This window comes from Paramormyrops kingsleyae, chromosome 5 (assembly GCF_048594095.1).
Source record: "Paramormyrops kingsleyae isolate MSU_618 chromosome 5, PKINGS_0.4, whole genome shotgun sequence".
NCBI classification, from domain to species: domain Eukaryota; kingdom Metazoa; phylum Chordata; class Actinopteri; order Osteoglossiformes; family Mormyridae; genus Paramormyrops; species Paramormyrops kingsleyae.
The window spans coordinates 21,592,483-21,617,180 of record NC_132801.1 but is presented as its reverse complement, the minus strand read 5'-3'; the positions used below and the strand labels follow the sequence as shown (position 1 = coordinate 21,617,180).

The 24,698-nt window shown below is 42.9% G+C and overlaps 2 protein-coding genes across 6 annotated transcripts in view; one reads left to right on the top strand and one right to left on the bottom strand.

The window, feature by feature from the left end:
• Positions 1-10,244, top strand: part of LOC111832878 (protein FAM171A2-like) — a 43,127-nt gene extending 32,883 nt beyond the window's left edge. Inside the window, exons 6-8 of the mRNA XM_023790616.2 lie at positions 2,631-2,744; positions 2,902-3,028; positions 3,260-10,244. Of these exons, the coding sequence (XP_023646384.1) occupies positions 2,631-2,744; positions 2,902-3,028; positions 3,260-4,718 (1,700 nt within the window). The 3' untranslated portion in view covers positions 4,719-10,244. The remainder of the gene's footprint in view (positions 1-2,630; positions 2,745-2,901; positions 3,029-3,259) is intronic.
• Positions 10,222-24,693, bottom strand: slc25a39 (solute carrier family 25 member 39). 5 transcript variants are annotated; one of them, XM_023790621.2, is made up of 13 exons: positions 23,733-24,693; positions 21,155-21,259; positions 20,524-20,583; positions 17,327-17,377; positions 16,366-16,475; positions 15,555-15,622; positions 14,836-14,960; positions 14,128-14,301; positions 13,789-13,898; positions 12,858-12,939; positions 12,734-12,760; positions 12,170-12,250; positions 10,222-11,902 (listed from the first exon to the last, which is right to left on the bottom strand). In XM_023790621.2, exons 2-13 carry the CDS (start codon positions 21,249-21,251, stop codon positions 11,784-11,786), a joined length of 1,104 nt encoding a protein of 367 aa, XP_023646389.1. In that variant the 5' UTR covers positions 21,252-21,259; positions 23,733-24,693; the 3' UTR covers positions 10,222-11,783. The 5 variants fall into 5 exon arrangements, with proteins under 5 accessions (XP_023646389.1, XP_023646385.1, XP_023646387.1 ...); XM_023790617.2 differs by lacking the exon at positions 23,733-24,693 and adding an exon at positions 21,720-21,828; XM_023790619.2 differs by lacking the exons at positions 17,327-17,377; positions 23,733-24,693 and adding an exon at positions 21,720-21,826.
• Positions 24,694-24,698: the final 5 nt, after the last annotated feature.

The window sequence follows — 24,698 nt, the reverse complement described above, 5'->3', positions numbered from 1 at the left end:
TATGTGACGGTTACATGTTTGTCCCAAGTCATCTGCACTTCCTCTGGAAATCCGCAGAGAAGTGATTAGGATAACTAGCATTCCTAAATCGTCCGTAGTGTGTGTCTCCTGTGATGGATTGACGTTCTGTAGCAGATGTACCCCTGCCTTGTGCCCTGTATCTCTAATATGTTCCAAGCGCCTCCATGATCTTAGGATCAGCAGGTAGATGGATTGGTCCAACTCAGATTGTTCTGGGCTGTCAAGGCTCCATGGTTCGGATAGGATGGTAAGATGAAGACTAAACACTCTTTGGATGTCAGCAATTTTATACATTATGGATTACAAGCAAAGCAACAGAGGCCATTCCTAAAAAAATCAATTTCCTGTTTTGGGCATAGCCTTTTATCAGCTGAGCACAGCAGAAAAAATGTTTGCCTTCCTGCCTGATATGTGGGCAATGTGAACAGGCCGATGACGTAGCTGCTGAACGCAGTCCTGTTATTTGCAGGGTTCCCAACTCTCACGCATGTGGCGTGACACTCACGCTCTCTGACTGTCACGCTCACACAGGAAATCTTACGCCAAATCGATATTATTCCATTATAAACCTAAAATTAGCTACATAAAAAGGGCAGTTTGCAAACCCTACAGACTATCTACAAGGCAATCAAACTGTTACATGCACGTAAATGTGTGTGCAGACTTAAGAATCTCACGACGACCGGCTACCAAAGTTAGTGACACTGTATCTGTAGCTCATTCATCATAATAATCTGTGTGGTCTTTGGCACTTCATATGTATGTAGTTAAAACAAGCAAGTGTAGTACCTGCCCATCGCAGTTATAGGGGGCACCAGTGTTCATCCTGCCACAGCATGCCACTGTAGAAAAGTATGCCATTTGTGGGTTATGGTTGTCAGACAACTATGCTGTCAGCCACAGCTGAGTCTGTGTATTAAGTCTCTCTTGTCTGTAGAGTTTCTAAAAACTGATGAAAGTATCTATGTGTCATTATGTTTGTAGGCCATTTTTATTTCTCTCCCTGGAGTGTGAGAGTAGTGCGTGAATGCCTGGAGAAATTCATGTACATTAAGTGATTATTTTAAACATTTGTATTTCATGTTAAGGGGTGTAGGGTTTGATATTTTCTGTGGGTGATGGTATGGTGGCGAGTTGGGTGACAGCTTGTGGGAAAGTGTAGACCACTGTGACGAAAGCACCCTTGTGTGGCAGCTAGAGTGACAACAGACACTGTGTCCGTAATGGTGAACTGGACAGGTGGACTGGACAAGAATAGCTTCGGAGTCTCAAAACAAGGTGCAAAGTCAGCCATATGTCCACATGCACAAAACTGCAGTACATTTATCACAGATAACATCCACCCATCTTCTTATCCAGTACAGAGTTGCAGTGAACCAGGAAGTATAGGGTGGGGATCAGTATGGACAGGATGGACACACACAGACACACACACACACTGAGCTTGGGTCTAAGAATGGAACCCACAATAATGCTGCCCCGCTGATATATTATAACACCAATTATAGACTAACTATAATTAGACTGACTATAACTTCACATTTGTGAAACCATCACCCATGAATAATGAACTGGCTCCTGTGCATTTTGCAGACAGGCCTAGACACTGCTGCTGCGAGATACTTATTTGAAATTTTATGCTGTGCAGTTGCCTTCTACTACAGCATTGCTTACATCACACACAAGCTTTCAGCTAACATGCTTTCTACATAGCAGTGTTGCATGGATTTTTTTTTGTCTCACTAACCGATCAGCAGCACCCAGGAAATAGCAAAGGTTTTAATTACAAATTAGTCGGCCACTGGGTAGCTTCCTTTCTTGCTCAGCTTGAATACTCTTTACCAGTCTTAAGCAGACAATTTGATTTATGATTTCCATGCTGCCCTACAGCGGAGAAGATTAAATATCAGGCCATATGAGGACAGTGCTGTGAGGAGTAGTATGTAGTGTAAACTAGTGCATATGTTTGCATGAGATACTAATGCTTAAATTGTTTCATTATGAATGACATCATCCTGGAAAATTTCTATTTGGACACTTGGAGAAGAGCGATCATTCTTGGCTACTGCTACAGCCAATTCCTTCTCTGTAAACAAACCTCCTTTCCCCTGCAGAGAGTTCTGCTTTCACCATTTGTTCAGTACTGGGGTGCAGCAACTCTGTCAATCTGTCCTGTGACACCCTCAGATGAAATCCCACAAAGACATTAATGGCTGCAACCCCCCTTTCAACCTTAGGTTGAATAGGAAAAGCACATTGTATTTTTACACGGGAGATGAAAAAATAGTGGAAAACAAGCACTTAGCTTGGACTCTGAAGGCTGATTTTTGTTCATACAGTGACATTTTTAAAATTCGATTTCTCCTAAGCTTTTAAACCATTCAGAGACACTGGTGCCTTTTTTCCATGTCCTCTTTTGGTTCGAAGGTCAACAGTCTTTGAATTGAACCTTTGTTTGTGCCTGAACATGCACAATGGTAGTCACACTGTAGTTTGCTGCACTATGACAAAACAATAGACGATAGACCGGCAGAAGTGTCCTACACCTTTAGTTAATGGTTCATTATTTAGTCTCTTGGCCTGACTTCCAATCTTTTTTCTTCTTTCAGGGCTCTGGGTCAGGAATGGAACAGGCTACATTAAAAGAGAGGGCCTGCAGCTCATCTGGAGTTTCGTTGCCTCACATCTGGGGCTCTGGGTGGCAGCAATCCCTTCAGCTACAGGTAAGCACAACATCTGGCCATGCATGGCCGTCCCTGATGCATTTCAGTGATGTCCATGGAGGATCTATGGTGCCTTGTGGAACAGCCTAGGGGTTCTGTGCCCAACTGTCCAATGCAGACTCTGCTTTTAAGGCATTAAACCAATCTGTGGTTGCAGGCATGGGTTTCAGCTCCACAGGCTTGCGAGACATGACCACCTACCATACCATCTTTCTGCTCGCTATCCTGGGCTCCATGGCCCTGCTAGTGCTCATCCTACTGTGTCTGCTTCTCTACTACTGCAGGTATGACTTTGCTTAATCCATTATTTTATGAAGTATCTATGTATACCGCAAATCATTCAGACATTTCTGGCTTTACATGTATAGACCAGCTAAATGTAATACTTATGAATCAGCACATCCAAGTGTTCACAGCTGTGCCATGAACAAAAATATAAATTTTACCTGTTGATGCTGGTAGTTTTTCTAGTTTTAAAGTATGTTTTTTAATTTTGTATTTTTTTTGTGATCTAGGAGGAGATGTCTGAAACCACGGCAACAACGTCGCAAGAAGCATGTTTCCGCCACACTAGACAACTCCAAGCGAGACCAGGGAACCTCAATGTCTCGCCTTAACCTTATCTGTGGCGGGCACATTGAAACGGCCTCTTCCAAAGGTGACAGGGACGACCTCAAATCCGAATTCACCTCCTCTCAGGACTTCCAGAGCTCACGTGAAGAGTTCTTCCAACATGTCCCTGCCCACAAATTGCACCACTCAAAGATCAACAAGGACGGAGGCCCGCGGCGTGGCGAAAGCTTCCAGATGGTGACCCGCTCTACAGAAGCCAGCAACCTGGACCACCCTCTGTTGCATAGTGACTACACCAGGAGCTGCAGTTCGATGGAGGACAAGGGGATTGATGGCCTGCGGCGCCACAATGCCAATGACAACAAGGGCTATTCTTCTGATCCCCCATCCCCTCCTCCTTTTCTTAGTCACAAGCCAGAAGGCAAGCCCCCAGAGTACTCCGCGTCCCAGGTAGCAGACCATCTTGCCCGGCCCACTTCCTTGAACACACAGCCTAGCCAGTTCATCTTCTGTGGCTCCATCGACCAGATGAAGGAGAACATGTACCGAAGTATGGTGCCCACTCTGGTCATACCAGCCCACTACATGCGGTTGTCGTCAGAATTCTCAGGGATGGACCAGGGGGCAGAGTCACAACAGCAGCAAAAGCAAGATCTAGACGATGTACCAGGATGCCACCAGCTCACACCCCAGCAGCAGCAACAACAGATCAGTCCACCAGGCGAGGACCCCGAAGGTCGCAACTGGGGCCCAAATCCGTCTTCAGGTCCTGTGCGTATCCCTGTGCTTTTTAACGACTCGACTATGGCACAGATGAATGGGGAACTCCAGGCCCTAACTGAGAAGAAGCTGAGGGAGCTGGGTGTGAAGCAACATCCTCGGGCCTGGTTCATCTCTCTGGATGGCCGTTCCAACTCTCACGTGCGGCACTCCTACATAGACCTGGGCAATGAAACTAGTGTCCGGCTTGGCCATGATGCTAACCTGGACTCTGGAGTAGACTTCCGTGAAAGTAAGCCGATGCTCCACCGCAAAGGCAAAGGGGAGAAGGCCAGTAGTAGTAAGGGGCATAGTAGCAAAACCTATTCTAAACTGGCCTATGCGGATGACAGAGAGCCCAGCAGCAGTGAGAACCGTACTGCCATGGGTTCACCTGAAGACAATTCCCTCACCCCGCTGTTGGATGAGGGCCAGGAGCCCCGTGGGACTGGCATTCCCAGACGAGGCCGCAGCCGGGTCAACAGCTCACGCAGCAGCAACAGCGAAACTCGTCGGGACTCTATGACCAGTGCCGAGGATGAAAACGACCCCGATGACAAGGATGATGAGGGAGAGAACAAGAAGAGTCCCTGGCAGAGGCGAGAAGAAAGGCCTCTGATGGTTTTTAATGTCAAGAAGTAGAGATAAGCCCAGTCCAACCTCAAACTCTTTGTGAAGTTTTTTTCCTCCTTATTTTGCTCTACTCACCTTCTGTGATGTACTTCTAGTTCAGTTTGTACGGTTGTGGTCTTCAACAATGAAATGCAGAAAATCCAAACACGATGCAACATAGTAAAAAGCTGGCCAGAGAAAAGCACAATGAAGATAAAAGATACAAGAAACCTACGTAGATTATCACTCTCATTGGTTTTTTTCCTGGAAGAGTCCAGATATTTGGAGAGAAAGTGGATTATTATTTTTGTAGTGATTACCCAAGCATGTCACTTTAAATGCTGAGATCTTGCTAGATATTTTTCCTCACACAAGGACTCTCTAGAAAGAATCAAAATGGCATAATGAAAAATCAAGAAACTATGGAAAAGCAGACTTTCAAGAATGTGATTTTTTTCCATTTTTTATTTCCATGTGCTGTAAACTTCATTTTTACCTTTTGAAATTTTTTTGAGAATCACATATCCGAACACAGTTATGGTGTTCCGTTTTATACTGACTTTGGACACAACCTGAAAGCCTAAACAAGGTATTTTACTTTTAAGTATCCTCTCCTCTGGGCAGAATTGAGGAAAAATTCTGATGTAAGTATCACAGATTTATTTGGGGTTTTCTTTGCTGTTGTCCCATTTATATTTGTCTGCTCATTATATTCTTTTACAACAGCTAGAAAGCTGAAAACAAACATAAAACTGTCGTCTGTGGCTGTATGAACTATCCACAAGGCCTTCCTTAAAATTGTCATTTTTGTGTGAATCTAATGAAATGGCTTTGTAAAAACGCAACTTAAATATTTCGTTTTTTTTTTAATGAATGTGGAGCAATGTGTTTCAGTTGAGAACTGCTTTACAGCACTGACTGTGTTCTCTGAAGCATTACCAGGCACGGCCTCTGACAGATTCCTCAATCACGTGAAAGGTTGCTATGAATCATGAATATGAAATCTTTTTTTTTTTCACTTGCAGCTATTTGCTAAGAAAGGTTTTTCTGGTAAATTTGTATGTTTATTTCCAAGAGAAATCTTTCCTGTGTCATTGAGATCAGATTAACAGCTGATCAGTCAATGCAGCTATTGCATAGTGTCCTACCAGTTTGACAGGAAAACCCACAGTGTGCCACCTAGTGGTAGTTTTTGTTTTTGGCTGAAAAGATTCAAGTCATACAGAATCCCATGTATTTGAAGCACAAAGTCCGCTACAGAATCCTAAAATGTACACAGAAACATATAGTGTTTTGTCCTCTCCCCCACCAACCCCAAGGTTTTTTATTGAGACTTTAAAGGATACATGCGGTGGAGCTGAAGTCTTGAAAGGATACGTAGTGGAAGAACATTAAGTAGATAGTGAACAGAAGTGAATGGACAGATAGATAAATATGGCTGGTGTGTCATTGAGTGTGTCAGGGAACTGTGCCGGCATCTAGAAACTTGTGAGTTCCAGCCCTTTTGCTGGCAGATTAATCGTATCAGTTGCAGGGCCTTGAGCAAGGGCCTTAACCCCTACTGTGCCAAGGATGCCGGCTGACGCTGCTCTCCGACCCCAAAGCTTTCCTCACTTCTATGTCACTTTGGACAAAATTGTCCAGTATATGTAGGAAAGAACAGAATATGGAAACGTGGGATGCTGACAACTCTGTGTTTCTTTACAGCACTAGCATTTAACATATACAGTGAGAAGCAAAACTTTTGGGAAGTAAAATTGGTTATTTTTGTTATTCCTAATTTGTGTTAATAGGTCAAAAAATCAACATGAGGATAAAGTACAGAATGCCAACTGTTATTTCTAGGCGATGTTTCCCATACAGTAATAGCCAAATGTGAAATATGCCATTTGCTGTGTCTACTGAGCATAAGTATCGGAACAAAGGATTGACAGGTCATTCTGATTGTTCAGGTATTCCATGTTCCCATAATTGTGAACACAAAAGAGCTATGAATGTGTGGAGTTGGTTGTAGCCATTGGGAGTTTGAATTTGATGTGTGTTTGATGTAAAGATTACAAACGAGATGGAAAAGCAAGCAGTTTTGAAAATGAGATTAAAAAACACTAATCAAAAGCATCCAAGAATGACTTCACATTCCAAAATCAACAGTCTGGAGTGATTTGAAAAAGAAACAGGCTACTTGGTGTGTTGGCAATTTGCAAACATCAGGCCGTCAGCAGTGTTAGAGCTGTGAAGAAAACCCCCAAAATAAGGAATGACAGCTGGTCCACTGAGTGCAGGGGTGAATGTGCCAGTGTTCACCATTCACAGAATAATTCAAGAAAAGAAATACTGAAGCCACACTGCGAGGTACAAACCTCTGATCAACACCAAGAACAGAAGAGCCAGGCTGGAATTCACGAAGATGGGCCAGATGAGTTTTGGAGCAAAATGTTATGGACAGATAAGGTGAAGATTAACCTTTATCAAAGTCATGGGAAGGGGAAAGTGTGGAGAGAGAGCATACCACTTCATCTGCGAAGCATGGAGAGGGCAATGTCCTTGGGCATGCATGGCTGCTTCTGGAATTGGCTCCCTTGCCTTAGCTAATGATGTATTTGGAGAGGTAACAAGAGAATGAATTCTGAGGTTTACAGAAACGTCTTATCTTCCCATGTCCAAGCAAATACCTCAAAACTCATTGTTTGGAAGTTCACAATGCAGCAAAACAATGACCAAAACTGCACACTTAACCAAGTTCATCAGAAAGAAATAATGGAAAGTTATAGACTAGCCAAGTCAGTCTTCTGATTTTAACCCAAATGAGCATGCATTTCACCTGACGAGGAAAAAACTGGAAAAAAGTCAGAAACACCCCAAAACAGGCACCAACTGAAAGCAGCTGCAACAAAGGCAGGGCAGAGCATCTCAAATGGTCAAAAGTCAGGTGCCATAAGACATGAGGCAGTTATTAACTGTAAGGGGTTTGGGACCAAATATTAGGTCTGAACAATTTAGTTTTGCTTTAAATTTATTTGTACCAGTACTGATACTGATCTGAAACTGGAAGAGTAAACAAGACAAAAGAGAAACAAAACAAGAAAGAAATAAAACAATACAATATGGCAGGCAGGCAGACAAAAGACGACACAGTCAAAACAACAGGGGAACTCATCAGGAGAGCAGGTAAGACTGGTGCTGTATATTGTAATCTCTGCCAAAAACTTGTGCCAATCAAAATCTGGAATTACTAAAAATTTATTTCACCACTCTAAGTATTGTCATCCAGTTATATATACAGAATACAAGCACTTACAGTCACAGACACCAGCAAATAATGTTGCAACTTTTAGTCGCATCCAGTATTGGTTCAAAACGGGACACATTTTATTCTTATCAATTCGAGGCTGGTGGCAACTCTGTCAGCAATGTCAAAACCGCCCCCCTTAAGGAGCAGTGAGGCAGAGGAAAATAATCCAGCAATGAACTGTACTGTCGGCATATTACTAGTGTTACTGTCTGTCATGAAAAAAATATTGTATGATTTATTAAAATTAGATTTCAGTTTGCAGTTCTTTGTGATCTCATGTTCTGTTTAAGGCAAATTCTAAGGGAATCTTATGCTTAAATGGAGCGTAAAGAGAAAATGAATTATTCTTGAAAATAACGATTTATGCATTATATCATGATAATTATATTAACTGATATGAAAAGAAATCCTGATAAAATATGTTGCCATGTCTCCCAGCCCTAATTCCTGTGTTAGAGAGAATGGAATTTGGACAGTGAAATGAAACATATTTTCTATGGTTGAAATGAAAGTGCAACTATTAAATGTAACAAATGTATATAATTGAAAGATGTGTCCTTCCAACTGCTGGTAGCTTTTCTTTGCTTTCTTCTCAGCACAGACACACATACGCATACATACACAACTGTACCATGTTTTCTGCCCCAAGTGCCTTCTTTTTGCATTGTAAATTGTGGCCAATCACAGAAGGCCTTTTCAGCATGTCATAAAATAGGTGTTGGGTGTGTGACCAAACTAATGCATTCAACTGATCATCCGAATGAGCCCCCAAGGCTTCAGGAGGAGAAAATTAAAGAGAAATTACCTTGCGCCCTCAGATTGTTTATATGCAAAGGTTGAAAAACTTGATAAGCTGATTAAAACTGGATGTGAAGAGTCTGAAACGAACTGAAAATAGTTGTGTAGCAGTGTTTTTATGCTTTTGCAGATTTAAACCAGACTTTCCTTTACGCCACATTGTGAATTGCTTAATGGTTCATTTCAGCCAACAGCAGTCGGTAACAATACTCGAGTCAAAAATAAACGTGATGGTCTTATGAGGGCATAATCTGTTCTACAAGGAACACTGTAATAAATCAGGGGGAAAAGATGAAGCAGAACATCCTTAATCCATGGCCTGTCACACAATAGGGCTATGAATGTGAAGACTTGTAGCACAGCTTAGAGAGCAAATAACAGGATTACTCAGATTCAATCTATCAGCACAATGTACCATCAAATTAGGCCATGTTCTGTGTAAACAGATCATGACAGAGGTCCTAAAAATGTGGTCATGAATGGTGAATCATACCATAAAATGCTTGTAATTTTGTAAAGGAGACAGGTCACCATGCAGTCCTAAGATGTGCCCACAGGGTCACGTCCTTGGCATGTGGGAGTGAGAGTGGGCGAAAGCATTTGTGTATAGAGAAAAATCTTAAGAGGAGCCACAAATGGAGACTGTTAAATCAAACAAACACATGTGGGCATCACTTACCTCTACAGAGCAACCAGGCAACAACAGAACTGTTTTTCCAGAAGCCATAAACTGCCTGTAATTTTGGGTCATACCTGAAGATTTACGACATTGTCTTACTAAGCTTTCCTGTGTAGCTGGATGCATGATGATTTCCTGTTGAACGAATCTTTTATTATTGTGATGAGTGCTTAATGCAACGCTTTTGTAAAATGGCTCCCCTGCACTTTCCTGATTTTTAAATAAAGTTATGGTGTTTATATTGGAACAGTTCAACTGAATTGTTTTCCCAAGAATCACTGTACAAATGGGATTAAATGTGCAAATCATATTTAAATGTTAATTTACATCTTTGAGCAATGCTTATAAAATGTCCTCAGACTGCTTTTTTTCCCCCTTTAGCCAACCCTACAGCATGCTGAGTTGTATCATTGTGCAGAATAGTTCAGACTTTTAAATATGAACTCCTGCTGTCCTGGCTTGTAAGACACATGGTGTTTGAAGGATGTCTCCTTACCCGCTTCTTCCCCAATTTCTGGTGACATTTTATACTTGCTTTCATTATTAATGTTGCAAATATTAATGGATTTAACATGTATAGTGTTTTGCCTTGTCTGTAAAGAAATTAAAATGGTTAAATTTTATTTATGATGCTTAAACACCAATTACCCATGCCTCTGTTTTTTCAGTCAGTCAGAAGTAATTATAGTAGGGGCAACTCACGGATCCTGTAGGGGGGAAATAAATGGGTTGTTTCTGAAATGTATGACAGGAAGAGGAACAAATAAAAAGAGCACTGATGTCTTTATTACCTTTTCATTTTATATTCAAGTATTTAAGAATTAAGGACAATAAAAACAATTTGAAATCCTACTGAAGATAAGGTAGTGTTCACAGTACAGCGTGACCTGCTACACCAATCGATCGTTTCCACTTAAACAGCCTGCTGAAATTTTATTTCACAGGTGGGTCTTAGTTGAATTTGACAGAGGTATACTGGTATTTTTTCCGCAACCCAGTCAAACATCCCTGATGTAATCAGACTACAATGTAGACATACATTTGTCTGAATGTTTCGTAATTTCCATCATTAAGCATTGACACTTGGAACTTTGCACTCCTCTCAGTACTACTCATAGCTTATCTGAACCAGACGCAACATTCTGGTGAATCCAAATACCTGAATGACAGGGATGACTTGCATTACATGCATGTAATGCAAGTCATCTGCTATGCAGTCATAGCAGATTTCCCACAGTGGGTAGCTTATTGTTAAATTAGAAGTGACAGGCTAACCCTTTTATTTCTGAATGTTCTTTATGGAATTCAAACAATGCCAAGGACCCTGACCTTGGGTGCCCCCTGTGGGTTGGGGACTGCATTGCAGATTTACTGCAAGCATAGGCAGCAGGGCATGCATGACAGTGACAGCTCACATGCCACACTCAGTCTCATTTCACTGCATTAGGTGTCTGTTCACCTTCCCATCACCACTGATTTTTTACATCTGGAAGAAACCTCCAAAACGCATACATCTTTAAATATGGAGGGCATCAGTTTGTATGACAGATAAGAGGACAGAGGGTTGCAGAATCTTAAAATCAGGAGGTGGAATCATGCATCCATGCTCAGCCTTAAAATATATCACTAATTCAGTAGCAATACAAAGGGAAGAAGCTGTAGACCTATCCACTATCATCAGTAGTTCTCAAAAACATTGCTTAGTCCAAATATCTCAAAACTCTGCTGCAGTCAGACAGAAGTGTAGCAAGTCGCCTTCCACAGGGATGCAGAATTCAAATCCATACGATCCACTTGAAGAGGGAAAACCCCACCAAGCCAGTGAAAACTCCCCTCTTTACACAGCGAGTACAAGACAAACTTAAATATCAAAATCATGTGAAACTCCTGATTCCTGCAGAAACAGCCCCATTTTCTAGGCCAGTCCCTGAAGAACAAGGCGCAAGTGTTTAATTGGCCACAACAGACATGTAAGGCACAGCTCTGCTGGAAGCTTCCACAGGGTGAAAGGACTCCGTCATATGGACACAGGCTAGCCTTTGCACATTATTACGAAAGAACCACCCTGCAGGACTAATATGCATGTGTGGATCTGGATGCATATTCTGCTATTTTGTTTTGCCTATTTGTGAGTCCTTTTGCCAACACGCTTGAGAACCAGCCTGGAATTTAAAAAATAAATAAAAAATTAGGCAATCTTTACAATGGTGACTTAGCAGGATAAGAGGATAATGTGTTTCAGGTGTGATTAAGCTGTGTGCTGTGAGTGTTTGTAGACTGGAATTCCAAGTGTAGATTTCGACTGAGGGAGGGACAGGTGAGCCCCTCACATCCTCTGCAACAGCCGCTCCTGGTTCAGCCCCTCAAAGAAGGTCTTCCCAAACTCATAGGTGCTAATCATGATAGCACAGGCCGGTGCTACTTTGATTAGCCTGGGCAGGAAACCTGAGAGCAAGCGAGACAGAAGCTCTGTCGCATTACACTGGTTTACATGGCAGGTGCACACAGGTGAAACTAGCATTCTGAACCAAAAGGCAAGGCTTAAAGGAACTTCAACCAGCGCTGCCTTACGGAAGGTGTGCCACGGCAGAAAAATAGTTTGGGAAACACTGCTCTGGATGGATCTGTGTTTTTTTAAATGTCAGTTTCCTCACATGATAAACACTCAAAAGTGAATTCATACTGGCAGCCAATACGGTCCCTGACGCTCACCTACAAACAGGCCCCTGCAGCCAGACTCAGCACAGATTCTCCGCATGATGTGCAAGGTAGAGGAGGGCTTCTTAGCCGAACCTGAGAGAGGAGAGAGATGGCAGCGGTCAGTCCCTGTACAACCGTCCCCCCCCCCGAAGATGTCAGCAGGAAGCGAAGCCACTTGGTAGTCTTCGTGTGTCTTCAGGCATCCCTTGTCCATAACTGTCAGGGTACAAACCACGGGGACATCATTAACGGAGACCTGGCTGGTAACCCCACCCCAAAGTGACTGTTGGTGTGGAGGAACAAATAAAATAAAGACGAAGGAGTGCAGCTAAAAAACAAGTTTTAAGAAGTTTGCATCTTGAAAGATCCCATTCTGCTTTGTGTCCAGACTTCCAGATGGCAGGCAGAAGCAGTGCACAGGGAGTCAAGCGATTAGCAGCCCCCCAACCCCTTGCTAAGCCGCGCAGGCATCCTCCGTATGAGGGACAGCAAGCCACTGGTCCCTATGAGGGTGGGGGGGAGGGGGGACATGTTGGAAATAAATGCTTGACTACACTCTCCAGACCCCAGACCTACTCCGTCCTCCAGGCCGATGTGCCCTGTCTGAGAGAAGGGGAGAGACCGGAGGAGAGGCGCTTTAGTCAAACCAAGGGTGAGCAGTCCTCCATCAGCCTAGCAGTCCGCCCCCCCCCATACTAACCCGCCAACATCTCCATCTCCCCAAGCTGTATCTGCCTCCGTGTCTTCACCACATCAAAGGGAAGGGTCATCACCGCCGCCACCTGCGGAAGAAGGGACACGGAAGCTGCTCACACACCTTAGCTGTCCATTATTCAGTAGGATCGGTCAAACGTTAAGAGTCTACCAGCCAAGAGCCGAATTAAGCCTGCGGGAAACAGGGAGACAAAGCCTGCTCAACACCACCAAGGACACTGGGTGTTCCAGGAGATGCACAGCACATAACCCACAAGGCCTGGTGCTTTGCTTGAGACTAACATTAAGATTATCCAAGTGAGAAACACCACTTGAGGCCGCTGCTGAAGCCTGGATATGTAATCTCTGCCCGCAACCCAAAGGCTACAGAGAAACAGCAGCGACACAGCGCCTATGTGGTGTTTTACAAAAGGGTAGATGGGTCTTGATCTTAGACTCTTAGAACCAGTTCCTTCCAGTTTGCTAAAGTCAAGGTTATAGATGCATTTTAACAAATTCAAACGTCATCTAGGCTTATATTGGAATACCTATTAATAAATTTGTTGCCAGAGGTAAGACTATTTATACAGCATTGGAAGAAGATCTCCAATCAATTGTCAGAGCTTATTTTTCACTTTAGAATGGCATCAAATATACCCAGAGAAAACTGGATAGGCAGTGGGACAGAGAAACTGATTACAATAGCCCCGCTATCTCAAATGCGACTAATACAAAGCCGGCATACAAAATAAACAAACTAATGGCAGTAATTAAATGCTGATTTTGTGCTAGTGACTACACTCAGCATCAGTCAGCCAGCAATCTCACATAGATAAGAAAAAGCAGACATGCAGAAAGATAAGCCAACCATCAGACAGCTTCCTGCTGGGAGGCAGAGACCCCCCAGGAGCCAGGCGTGGGACCACAGCTGTACTCACCGCCCCTGAAATGGCCCCAGCAGTAAAGCTCATGGCAAAGGTTGGCTCCGAGACCTGCTGGTCCTTGCAAAACTGGGCCTTCACCAGCTCGTAGATGAACCAGTACACCGCTGGGAAGAGTGGGAGAGGCTGTATGAGGATCTAACGACCAGCCAGGTGGTCATTTCATTCTACTGCTGCTTAGCAAAAATCAGAAGCATTGCAAACAATTTGAGTATCAGGGAATCTTAAAAGAAAACACACTTCACCATAAAAAGAATGGGAGGCCATTTTTAAATTCTTGCTACCAAGAAACCCCACCCCTTGAAATCAACCCAAGCTGGGCTAGAGAAGGGTCACCTGAGAAGGGTACATCCCTCAGGATGGTGGGCCCCCAGCCCCTCCAGAGGGACACCCAGCCATCCTGGGCCACAGCTGAGGAAATGCACACCCTCAGCTCCTGGTAGGACAGCTGTCGTGACTGCATCTTGGTGCGCGCCAGCTCCAAGGGACTGATCACGGTGACCGCACCCACTGCGGAGCAAACGGGCGATGTGGCTGACAGGGCGACACTCACACGCGACATCAGAACGGCCCGTTCATCATGCTCAATACCTCCAGCTAAATCTGAGGCTACGCTGTACACAAGGCAAAGCTACACATCAGCCTTACGTTTCAATGCAGCCATGGGTAGCCGCTTTAATAGAAGCTTGAGATTAACCCTGGATCACTGTATTAGAATTAGGTGATCAGTGACCATTGTTGACACACCACAGCACACAACAACAAAATCTGTCCTCTGCATTTAACCCATTTGTGACATCGTGACATAGCAGGGGGCAGCTAATTCAGCGCCCGGGGAGCAGGGCTTGGGGGCGGTACCTTGCTGGTCAGGGATTTGAACCAGCAACCGTTCAATTACAAGTGCGCTTCCCGAACCATTAATTGACATTAATATAACTCCAGCTTGACAAGACATGAGAAGAAGCACATACACACAAAACAATGCAATAAATGTAAAGTGGGAGGGGTTAGCAAAGACCCCCAATGCAGGCCCAACATACTCACGCCTGGCTAGTGCCCCAGCCGCCAAGGGGACGAAGGTCCCCTGGTAACCCAAGCGATAGTGCAGAAAATGCCTCAGCTGATCATAACAGGTGAAGTAGATTACTGTGGCTGGTACTGCCATCACCCTTTGGGGGGGGAAGAACATAGGAAATAAATATCACTGGTGTTTCTACAGCATCAAGCTTTATGAGCTTGGGACACCTCCTCACATCATCAAGATGCATTCATAATCTAACGAGGAATTTAGCTTATGGAGCAAACAGGATTCCCTTTAGGTAAAACGTGCTCTCCCACATTGTGTGCTGACAAGGCATATGGTGAAGTTTCACCCTGAAAGACTTGCTTTTGTCAGTGCATTACAGACTATGCATTCCTCAAAACAAGCATCAAATTTCTCTGGTCATGTTAAAATGTTAGACTTCATCATTATGCTAACTGTCCATAAACCAGTACTGCTAGTGGGAACTGTACATTTTTTGCATTTATGCGCTTGTGGGGGGTGGGGGTCACATTTTTTCCCCAAAAAATTGTGGGAGTTCCTTCCAGGTTCAGTCAGGTGGACTGAAATCTCTTGGCGTGAAACTGGCACCCCATCCACGATATTCCCCCATCCACGGAATTCCCCCATCCACGGTATTCCCCCATCCACGGAATTCCCCCATCTTAATGCCCCATGCTGCTGGATAGATGACTAAGATGGATGCCGTGTGCTTACTCACAGTGTTGGTGGCAGCCCACTCCACAGAGATCTCACTCCCTCATGGCGTGTAATCTTAACGAAGGCATCCTGTACAAAGAGCCAGTTAAGGAGACCCGTCAGGCATTCGCCAATGACAACTTAAAGAATACATATGACAGCACATAATGTAATGCTAAAACTAACAAACACAGGAGTAAAATGCGTTCTGTTTCACTGAAATCTCTTCTTTTGGTGTTTTACATAAAAGCAAACATATCAATCCAACAGAATGTGGCCCAGGGTTAAAATACAGCTTAGCATCAAATTAATTCCTCTATTCACATATCGTCCCTGTCTGACGAAAACCACAATACCCAGTTTGACAATTGTGACTTCTTACTGCTTGTTGGCATAAGCCCATTGTGTGTAATGACAGTGTGGCGTCTAATCGACCAATGAAAAGTCATCTATTTAACTTAGTTTGTACTAGTTAACATTTGTATTCATGATAGTTGTTTGCATGGGTTACTTTATATTAATTTTAACAATTTAATTTTGATAGCTAGCGAACTAACATTACGGTTAGTTGTCAACATAAAGCAAGATAATGGCTGTGTAAAGATGGGTTTCTGTTTGTGGTGTTATGGGCATCATTACCTTGCGTTAGGTTTATTTCATAATGTATTGTACAATTAGTATTTTTTTTTTGTACTATAAGGCCATTTACATTATTGCACTGATGCAACTTCCGCTTTGAATATTGAAGACGGAAGACACAGAAACCTAGCCGAACCTCAACGGCGAGTGGCGTTTAACGGAAGTGGCGAAAGGCGGGAACAGCTGCTTCTTACCAGGGTACCGCTGAAGTGGGTGGGGCGGCTGTACCAGGGGGCACAGCGCACGTCGTTCTGGCAGACGTACAGGTGGTCCATCAGGCCGTTACAGTACAGGATGCACTTCCCTGCAGACACGGCAGACATGGTCAGCCCATGCGAGCTTAAAGCTGCCAGCCACAGACCAACCAGCAGGGGGGGTGACACCAGCTGCCACGGGATTTATAACTGAGCATGGGCAAAAGTCACTGGCGAGTTTCATAAAATATACATCAGACCATTATAGAACATCCTCTGGAATGTGGAAACATTTCCAGAACAAAACACACACATGAACCTACAGGTACACTAGTGGCCAAAATTGTGGAGACACTTCCAATTTTTAGAGACTGACGAACTTTATTCAACTCTTGCTCTAGTTACTTATTTAATCGTCCAACGTATGATATTTATAACATTCGTTTATAAACATTACCGGCAGTATTCATGTAGTAATTTTTAAAGTGTAATGCCAAAAACGATAGGCGTTTCCACAATTTTAGCCACTACTTTATCTTCCCTTTTCATGCTTTCAACCAGAGTGCAAAGGTGGAATCAAACAAGTCCCCTCCCTCCATAAACAATGTTCGGTTCTTAAATTCTGTCAAAGGAGCTTTATAGCAAGAAGCTAGCTCTAGAAATGCCACCTGATTCAGTTTAATATCCCTCTATACGGATCTCAAAACCACAGTACAAACGGGGTGTGAAATAACAGGTGATTTCGATGGTGAACAAAACACACCAGAACACTCGTCTATCGTGCCATGGCAGTGCATTCAGTGAGACAAGGGCGCTGTAAACAGAGAACTTTTTTAAGCTCAATGTCCCATCTAACCTTTCAGGTTTACACGGAAGTGATCCTCCTTCCACACTGTCTGAACTGCAGCTGAAGCAAAAGAGCAGGTGGCTGGGATGCGCACATGCAGTGAAACATACTCACACTTAGCAGGCCGCACAGCATTGCTCCAGGGTACAGCCTCAACGGCCAAAGCTGCGGAGCAAACGACAAGCAGCCAGTCAGTGAGCAGAGAAAGGGAACTGCCGCAGTGCGATGCCAGCAAGAGCTCTCATAAGCGACCTCTCTGCAAGGCCGAAGCCAAACTCTGCTCTGGGGATGACAGCTAGAGGCAGGCCTGGGACCTGCATCACGAAGATGGATGTCTTGCTCAGCCTGTTGCATTCAGTGTTAGGGAAGTTACAAAAGTACCCCATTACAGACAGAGGTACAAAGTTCAGGTCAGTACTCTGCAACTGCCTCTATACTCAACCAGTTGGTTAAAACAAAACCCAGCTCTGGATTTGTACTTTCTGAACCTGAACTTTCCACCTGTCGGTAATGGATTAAGAACATAAGAACATAAGAACATAAGAACTATACAAACGAGAGGAGGCCATTCGGCCCATCGAGCTCGCTTGGGGAGAACTTAACTAATAGCTCAGAGTTGTTAAAATCTTATCTAGCTCTGATTTAAAGGAACCCAAGGATTCAGCTTGCACTACGTTATCAGGAAGACTATTCCATACTCTGACTACACGCTGTGTAAAGAAGTGCTTCCTTAAATCCAGTTTGAAATGTTCTCCCGCTAATTTCCACCTATGGCCACGAGTTCTTGTATTTGAACTAATGCTGAAGTAACTATTCGGTTGAACAGCATCCAAACCTGTTAGAATCTTATAGACCTGGATCATGTCCCCCCTCAGTCTCCTTTGCTTGAGGCTGAACAGATTTAGCTCAAATAACCTTTCCTCGTATGACATTCCTCTAAGACCAGGAATCATTCTTGTGGCCCTACGCTGCACCTTTTCTAAGGCCGCTATGTCCTTTTTAAGATATGGTGACCAAACCTGTACACAATATTCTAGGTGAGGTCTCACCAAGGAATTGTATAATCTTAGCATTACCTCCCTTGACTTAAACTCCACACACCTGGAGATGTACCCCAACATCCTATTGGCCTTTTTTATTGCTTCCCCACACTGGCGAGAATGAGACATGGAAGCATCAACATACACACCAAGGTCTTTCTCATAATCAGCTACCTTTATTTCAGTAGGTCCCATAAAATACCTGTACTTTATATTTCTGCTCCCTACATGGAGTACCTTACATTTGTCTATGTTAAATTTCATCTGCCAGGTGTCAGCCCAGTCACTAATTAAATTAAGATCCCGCTGTAGCTGCTGAGCCGCTAGTTCAGTATCTGCTACACCACCCACCTTGGTGTCATCTGCAAATTTCACCAGTTTACTGTATATATTGGTGTCTATATCATTTATGTAAATTAGGAACAAAAGTGGTCCTAAAATTGAACCCTGCGGTACCCCACTATGAACGCAGGCCCACTGTGACATCGAGCCTCTTATAACTACTCGCTGCTTCCTATCCGTTAACCAGTTATCAATCCAAGTCGCTACAGTTCCTAAAATACCTGTCGCTTTGAGTTTAAGTGAGAGCCTCTTGTGGGGAACAACATCAAAAGCCTTTTGGAAATCTAAATAGATGACATCATAGGCCTTCTTATCATCAACTTCCTGAGTAGCTTCCTCAAAAAACTCCAACAGATTTGTTAAACAGGATCTACCTCTCCTAAATCCATGCTGGCTATCCCTCAAAATGTTATTTGAGTCCAGGTAATCTACCATTTTCTCTTTGATTATAGCCTCCATAACTTTACCAGTTATACAAGTTAGACTGATTGGCCTATAGTTTGACAAATTACTTCTATCCCCTTTTTTGAAAATGGGCGTTATGTTGGCATGCTTCCAATCAGAAGGTACCACACCTTCAGATAAGGATTTTTGAAACAGTAATGTTAAGGGTCGGCAAATAATATCCCTCATCTCTTTTAACACTATAGGTAAGATGCCATCAGGGCCCTGTGATTTATTTATTTTGAGCTTAGCTAGGCTTTGCAAAACATCAGCTTCAGTTATATATATATTAGTTATAGACGATGTTGAATTAGTAATAAGAACTGGTAAGTTACTAGTGTCCTCGACAGTGAATACCCGTGCAAAACTATCATTGAACTCATTTACTATGTCAATGTCGTTTTCAATTATAAGACCCTTACTATCCTGCAGATTAGTAATTTCAGCTTTTAGAGCTCTTTTAGAGTTAAAATACTGGAAGAAACTTTTAACGTCATCCTTAGCCTCCAATGCGATCTTCCTTTCGACATTCCTTTTAGCTCGTCTAATGTCATTTTTTAATTCAGCCTGTAGATTTAGATACTCTTGCTTTATTATGTCATCATCAGTTATTTTCCATCTCTGGAACAAAGCCCTTTTCCTCCTTACTTTATACTTTATGTCCCTATTAAACCACCTAGGTTGCAATTTCCTAGATTTATTCTTGCTAGAAACAGGTATGAAGTCCTCTTGTACTTGCAATAATGTGCTTTTAAAAAATTCCCATGCCTCTTCAACAGTTTTGTTATTTAACTCCATCCAGTTCACGGTTTCTAGTTTTAATCTCATACAATTGAAGTTAGCCTTCCTAACATTATATATTTTTGATTTGGACTTTGCTCTTCGGGCACTAAACTTAACCTCAAATTTAACCATGTTATGATCGCTACTGTCAAGTGGTTCTAAAACATCTAATTTACCAATCCTGTCCTGGTTATTAGACAAAACAATTATTTTTGTTAGTAACTTCTCCAACACTGGTCACATTAAAGGTAGTTTGGGCTAAATGTAAATGAACGAAGATAAAGCCCATCTCAACTGGGGTATGTTAACTCTAATTAAGAAATCCTGCTTTGTGTTAGAGGTTACAGCTCTCAGCCTGTCTTCAGGTGCAATGCCAGGGAAGCTCAATAACTCAGAAGCCAATCAACAGAGCAAAGGGTGAGATCACTGCAGTCTAGTGTGACAGCAAACCATTGTTCTGCCACAGCAAAGAGATGGTATATGAGCACTAAGGGATCCATGGTGAGATCAGGTTAATCCTATAGGCTCAATGCAGATCATGTGAGGTGCCGCATTACGCTGAGGTACATTGATAATGTGGATAATGAAGGAAAGATGACTAATTCTTGATTAACAATCACCAGTAACAATGGACAGAAATGAAGGAAAAATTAAAAAAAAAAAAACCAAACAGCAACATTTGAAGCACAGCAGATGTGGTACCTTGATAGAACGGCGTTTTCTGGGACTGCAGCCTTATCTTCACAACGTCCAGGGGTGTGACTGCGTGTGTGAGCGGAGAAGTTGTTTAAATTAAAGATATACTTCCTATAGGGTTAAAACTGGAGGGGGATTGCAACCAAATAACAGCTTGTATTTCCACAGGGAACCTGGAGGATTTTAAATAAAGTTTACTGGCATAATATAACCACATGTCCCTCAGAGTGAGAGCGAAGGTCAGCTGGTGAAGGGCTGTAACTGAGCTGCTCTATGAGAGATTTCCCGGCATTCCTTAGGGAGAGATAAGGGGCTCCGGTTTATTCACAAAAAACGCTGTACACCAAACAAGGCACACTCCAAATATAACACTGCTACACTGGAGAGCAGGGCGTTGCTTCTCCTCGCCCACACACCATACTGTAGACAAGATGTTTGTGTGCAAGTGTGTATTCAAGCTGTCGGCACTACATGGTTTCGCTCTTTAGAATAGCCTGTACCAAAATAATGGTGAACGATGACAAACATGTGAACACATCAGATTGTTCTGTTCTTTATGATGGCCTAAAGGCTACAGCATCATCGGGTTCTTCATCAGAAAGCAAAAAAATGGGAAATACACTGGACGGACTCTCACCGAACAGAGAGGTGAGGAGGGCGCCCGTCCCAGAGGCCAGGATTTGCTGCATGGGGGTGATGCCACAGGGTGGACAGACAGCTGCCCGCTCCCCCATCCTGACACCTGAGACGACAAAGCATATTCATGGGTCAATTCTGCCCCGTATGTTAAAACACTTTAAGCATGAGGTTATCAGACCTTTACTATATGTTATGGACTCAAGACCACAATGTACATACAAAAAGAAAAAAGAAAAAAAAAAAAAAAAAACTCATGCTGACTTTTTCAGCTACTTAAAGCAGTAGTAGCAGCAGTATACTAATTATATACAGAGCTCCTAAGATATTCTTAAATATCATTATCAAGGTTCATGCAGTCCTTCAAAATGACTTCAAAATGTTATCGTCAAACTCCCATTCTGCATGAAGTTCTAGAGAGCGACGAAGCTTGTATTTCTGTAAACAAGGTGCTCATCCCTCAGGATCTATTCCCCAGTACAATTTCTGTACTGCGAGTTCCAGAACAACATACAGCGGGAGGAGCGAAGCAAGGCCAGGAGCAGACAGAAGGGCAGATACATTACTGTGATATGGGGGTGCTGCCAGAGGGAGAATAATGAGCACAAGGATATCAGGCACGCTGTTCATCCCAGGATTCATGTTTATATGTGCATGGGTGCCAGTACTTGACTTATTAGCTGTTACAAGCATAGGTGTGTAACCCAGAGCCCATACTGTAATCAGAAGGTCCATTCGCTTCCAAAGCTTATCTGTCATGTGCCTGTCAAGGGGTGGGACAGCAACCCACACATCAGCAAATATAATAAACTAGAAAGAAGAAAAAAATATATACTTTCCATCACACAAAATAAAAATCCCAGGTGTGTAAAACCCAGCAGTATTTAATATTCACCTTTGAATTATTGTTAGGCTTAACTCAACCTACTCGTTATATTACCTATTATTTAGTTAAGAATACTGTCAGACAAGTAATAAAACCGCTTGTGTTTTTGTCCCGTAACTACATGATCACGAGCAAACTGGTCGGGTGCAGTACAAACATATTTTAATGGCGGTCTGTTTCAGTGTGCTTATGCCGATATGGATTACCAGGTCGAGGGAGCACTTGTCCCCTTTTATTTTATGACAAGCATCCAGAGTTATTTTCCCTGGCACTGGACCCCTCCTTTCATCTCTGCTTGCAGTCATGCATAAAGGATAGAGTCTACATCAACTGGGCCGACTAAACTCCCAGCCCAGTGCTCTCAGAAACCAATTAGGTGCACAGCAAACTGCAGCTCAGCTGTCGAACAAAAGTCTTTGTACCCTTATGCAACAAAAATGGCAAACCTTGAGAACATTCAAATGTAAAAACTGCAATTACTGCTATTCTGGTACATTCCCTTGATCCAAACTGCATCATCCTGGAGAAAAATAGCATTACGTCCTACTTCTTTTTATATATCTGAATGCCAGTATTTAAACTATTTTACATTCTTTTGAATGCTGTTTCAGATCAGAAGACAAATTTATCACCTGAAGATACTAATTTACTTCCAAGTCGAGTGAAAATGTGCAAACCTTCAAAGCGCATCTAAAGCGGCATTTGCAACAGTTCCCTTAAATAACGTTGAAATTCAATCTACAGGGCAGGATTCCCCAATTCCATCGTAATCACTAATTACCAGGTTTTGCAGGGGTATCTAAGCAGGGAAGTCTGCTAACTGGCCCTCCAGGACTGGAATTGGGGAACGCTGCTATAGTGATTATCTTTAAAATATTTTAAAGGTGTCCATGAAGCCCTTAAGTATTGATCAGCACATGGGGGCTCCTGAATAAGCTTATACCCCTAAAAAGAACTCTGGACAGTCACTGTTCCAAGAGAAGCTGTAAAAAGATGTTACCATGTTTATGAAAATGTAACATGTAAAATGTAACTTTAACAAGTCTAACCTAGACTTGTTAAAGTACAGATGCATGAAACCAAGCAGCTGAGTTGTAACAAAAACGATTTTCCAGAAATTTTCCAAACTCGTTCCAGGACTTCATCCGATGTCGGTCCAGTTTTCAGTCTGTGTCCTTTTGTGCTGATGCTCTGAAGCGAGTCTCAGACACCGAGCGCTACGTTAAACATGGTAACAAGCAACCGCCACCCTGCAGTCCGCCCTCGTGTTAAAAGATGTTTTTCGTATGACTTACCATCAGAAAACATTAAACGTTGTAACCAAACATAAAAAGCGACATCGGAAAAACTTAAAGTATTACATTTTCATGTTAATATTGCATTTTCTTCAGTTATATAATTAAAACATCATCTAAATGCTCGCCTAAAACACTGAAGAGACAATAACTCCAGGTTTACCTACATGGCCTCACACTGGTAATGTTACAAAGCTGAATGCAATGCAGCTACCTAAATCCCCCTGGCCGTGAGGAACTAGACCGTATCACACTCCACACGTTTTTACATAAGAATATAAATGCTAAATACATGCGATTAGATGTTTAATCTGATGCATAATCGACTAGCTGGTCCAAACGACGGCTAGCAGGTTAGCAAACCGGCGGGCTGCTTTCGCGGCTGCAGTGCTACTCACCCAGATTTGCTCAGTGTGGAGATGAATCCGTTTTTGAATTTTTTTGCACCTCATTTGAGTAATAGTAGGATAAATTTCATGGCCCGGACACTTCCGTTTCCATGCCGCCGTAGCCACGGCCGCCTAATCGCAGGCGAGGACCTAACAGTCCAGCCGCTTGTTTTCACCTCGAAGGTCTATTCTTCTTCTAACGTGGGGTCATTATAGGGGCCGGTAACACTGGACGCGCTATTCTGCCACCTAGTGTCTGGCGCTTAGAAAGGCAGGTCCGCCGGGGGGAGAGAAACGCAGCTAACATAAAAACACGTAAAGAGGTAATATTTGTAGCGCCTCTTGTCGGAGGTTCAAACCCTGCTGTATGGGTAAAGACTGAATGATGCTACGCCTGTAAAACAAGTCAACACGGCATGTACGTACTGTAGGTATACATGGTATATAGGGAAACTTGATATGTCAATATTATTTTTTCACATAATTGGTTCTCATTGTTTATAATCTGCAAGCCAAGTCCCGAAATCACCCCCTACCCGCGTCCTCGGTCAGTATATTCAGGCTTCTGGGTTCAGTTACTGCAGCATCATCTTTACAGGAAAGAAAGATGGGGGCCTTGTATGAGACCATTACCTACACGCTGTTCTGTCTGCCTCATACTCCGCTTACCCCAGCGGTTGATCAATCAAATATTAGGTATCAGTTCTCTAGATTAGCTCCTGTGATATAGCTGTTAGGCTGATCATATCATAATCATAACATCAGCCATAATCAACAAAATGTAGCTGGTACGGCGCTTTAAATGTGTTACTAGTACCTACTTTTAAAAGACCTTTTGCATTCAGTGAAAACAGATCTGAACTATTACTCGCAAGATTACTGGTATGCAGCTTTCCAATTTTCTATACCTAGCTGGAAAGAAGATTAAAAGTAAGAAAACCATTCCCTTTCATCTCAGCAACAGCACAGTGTGGC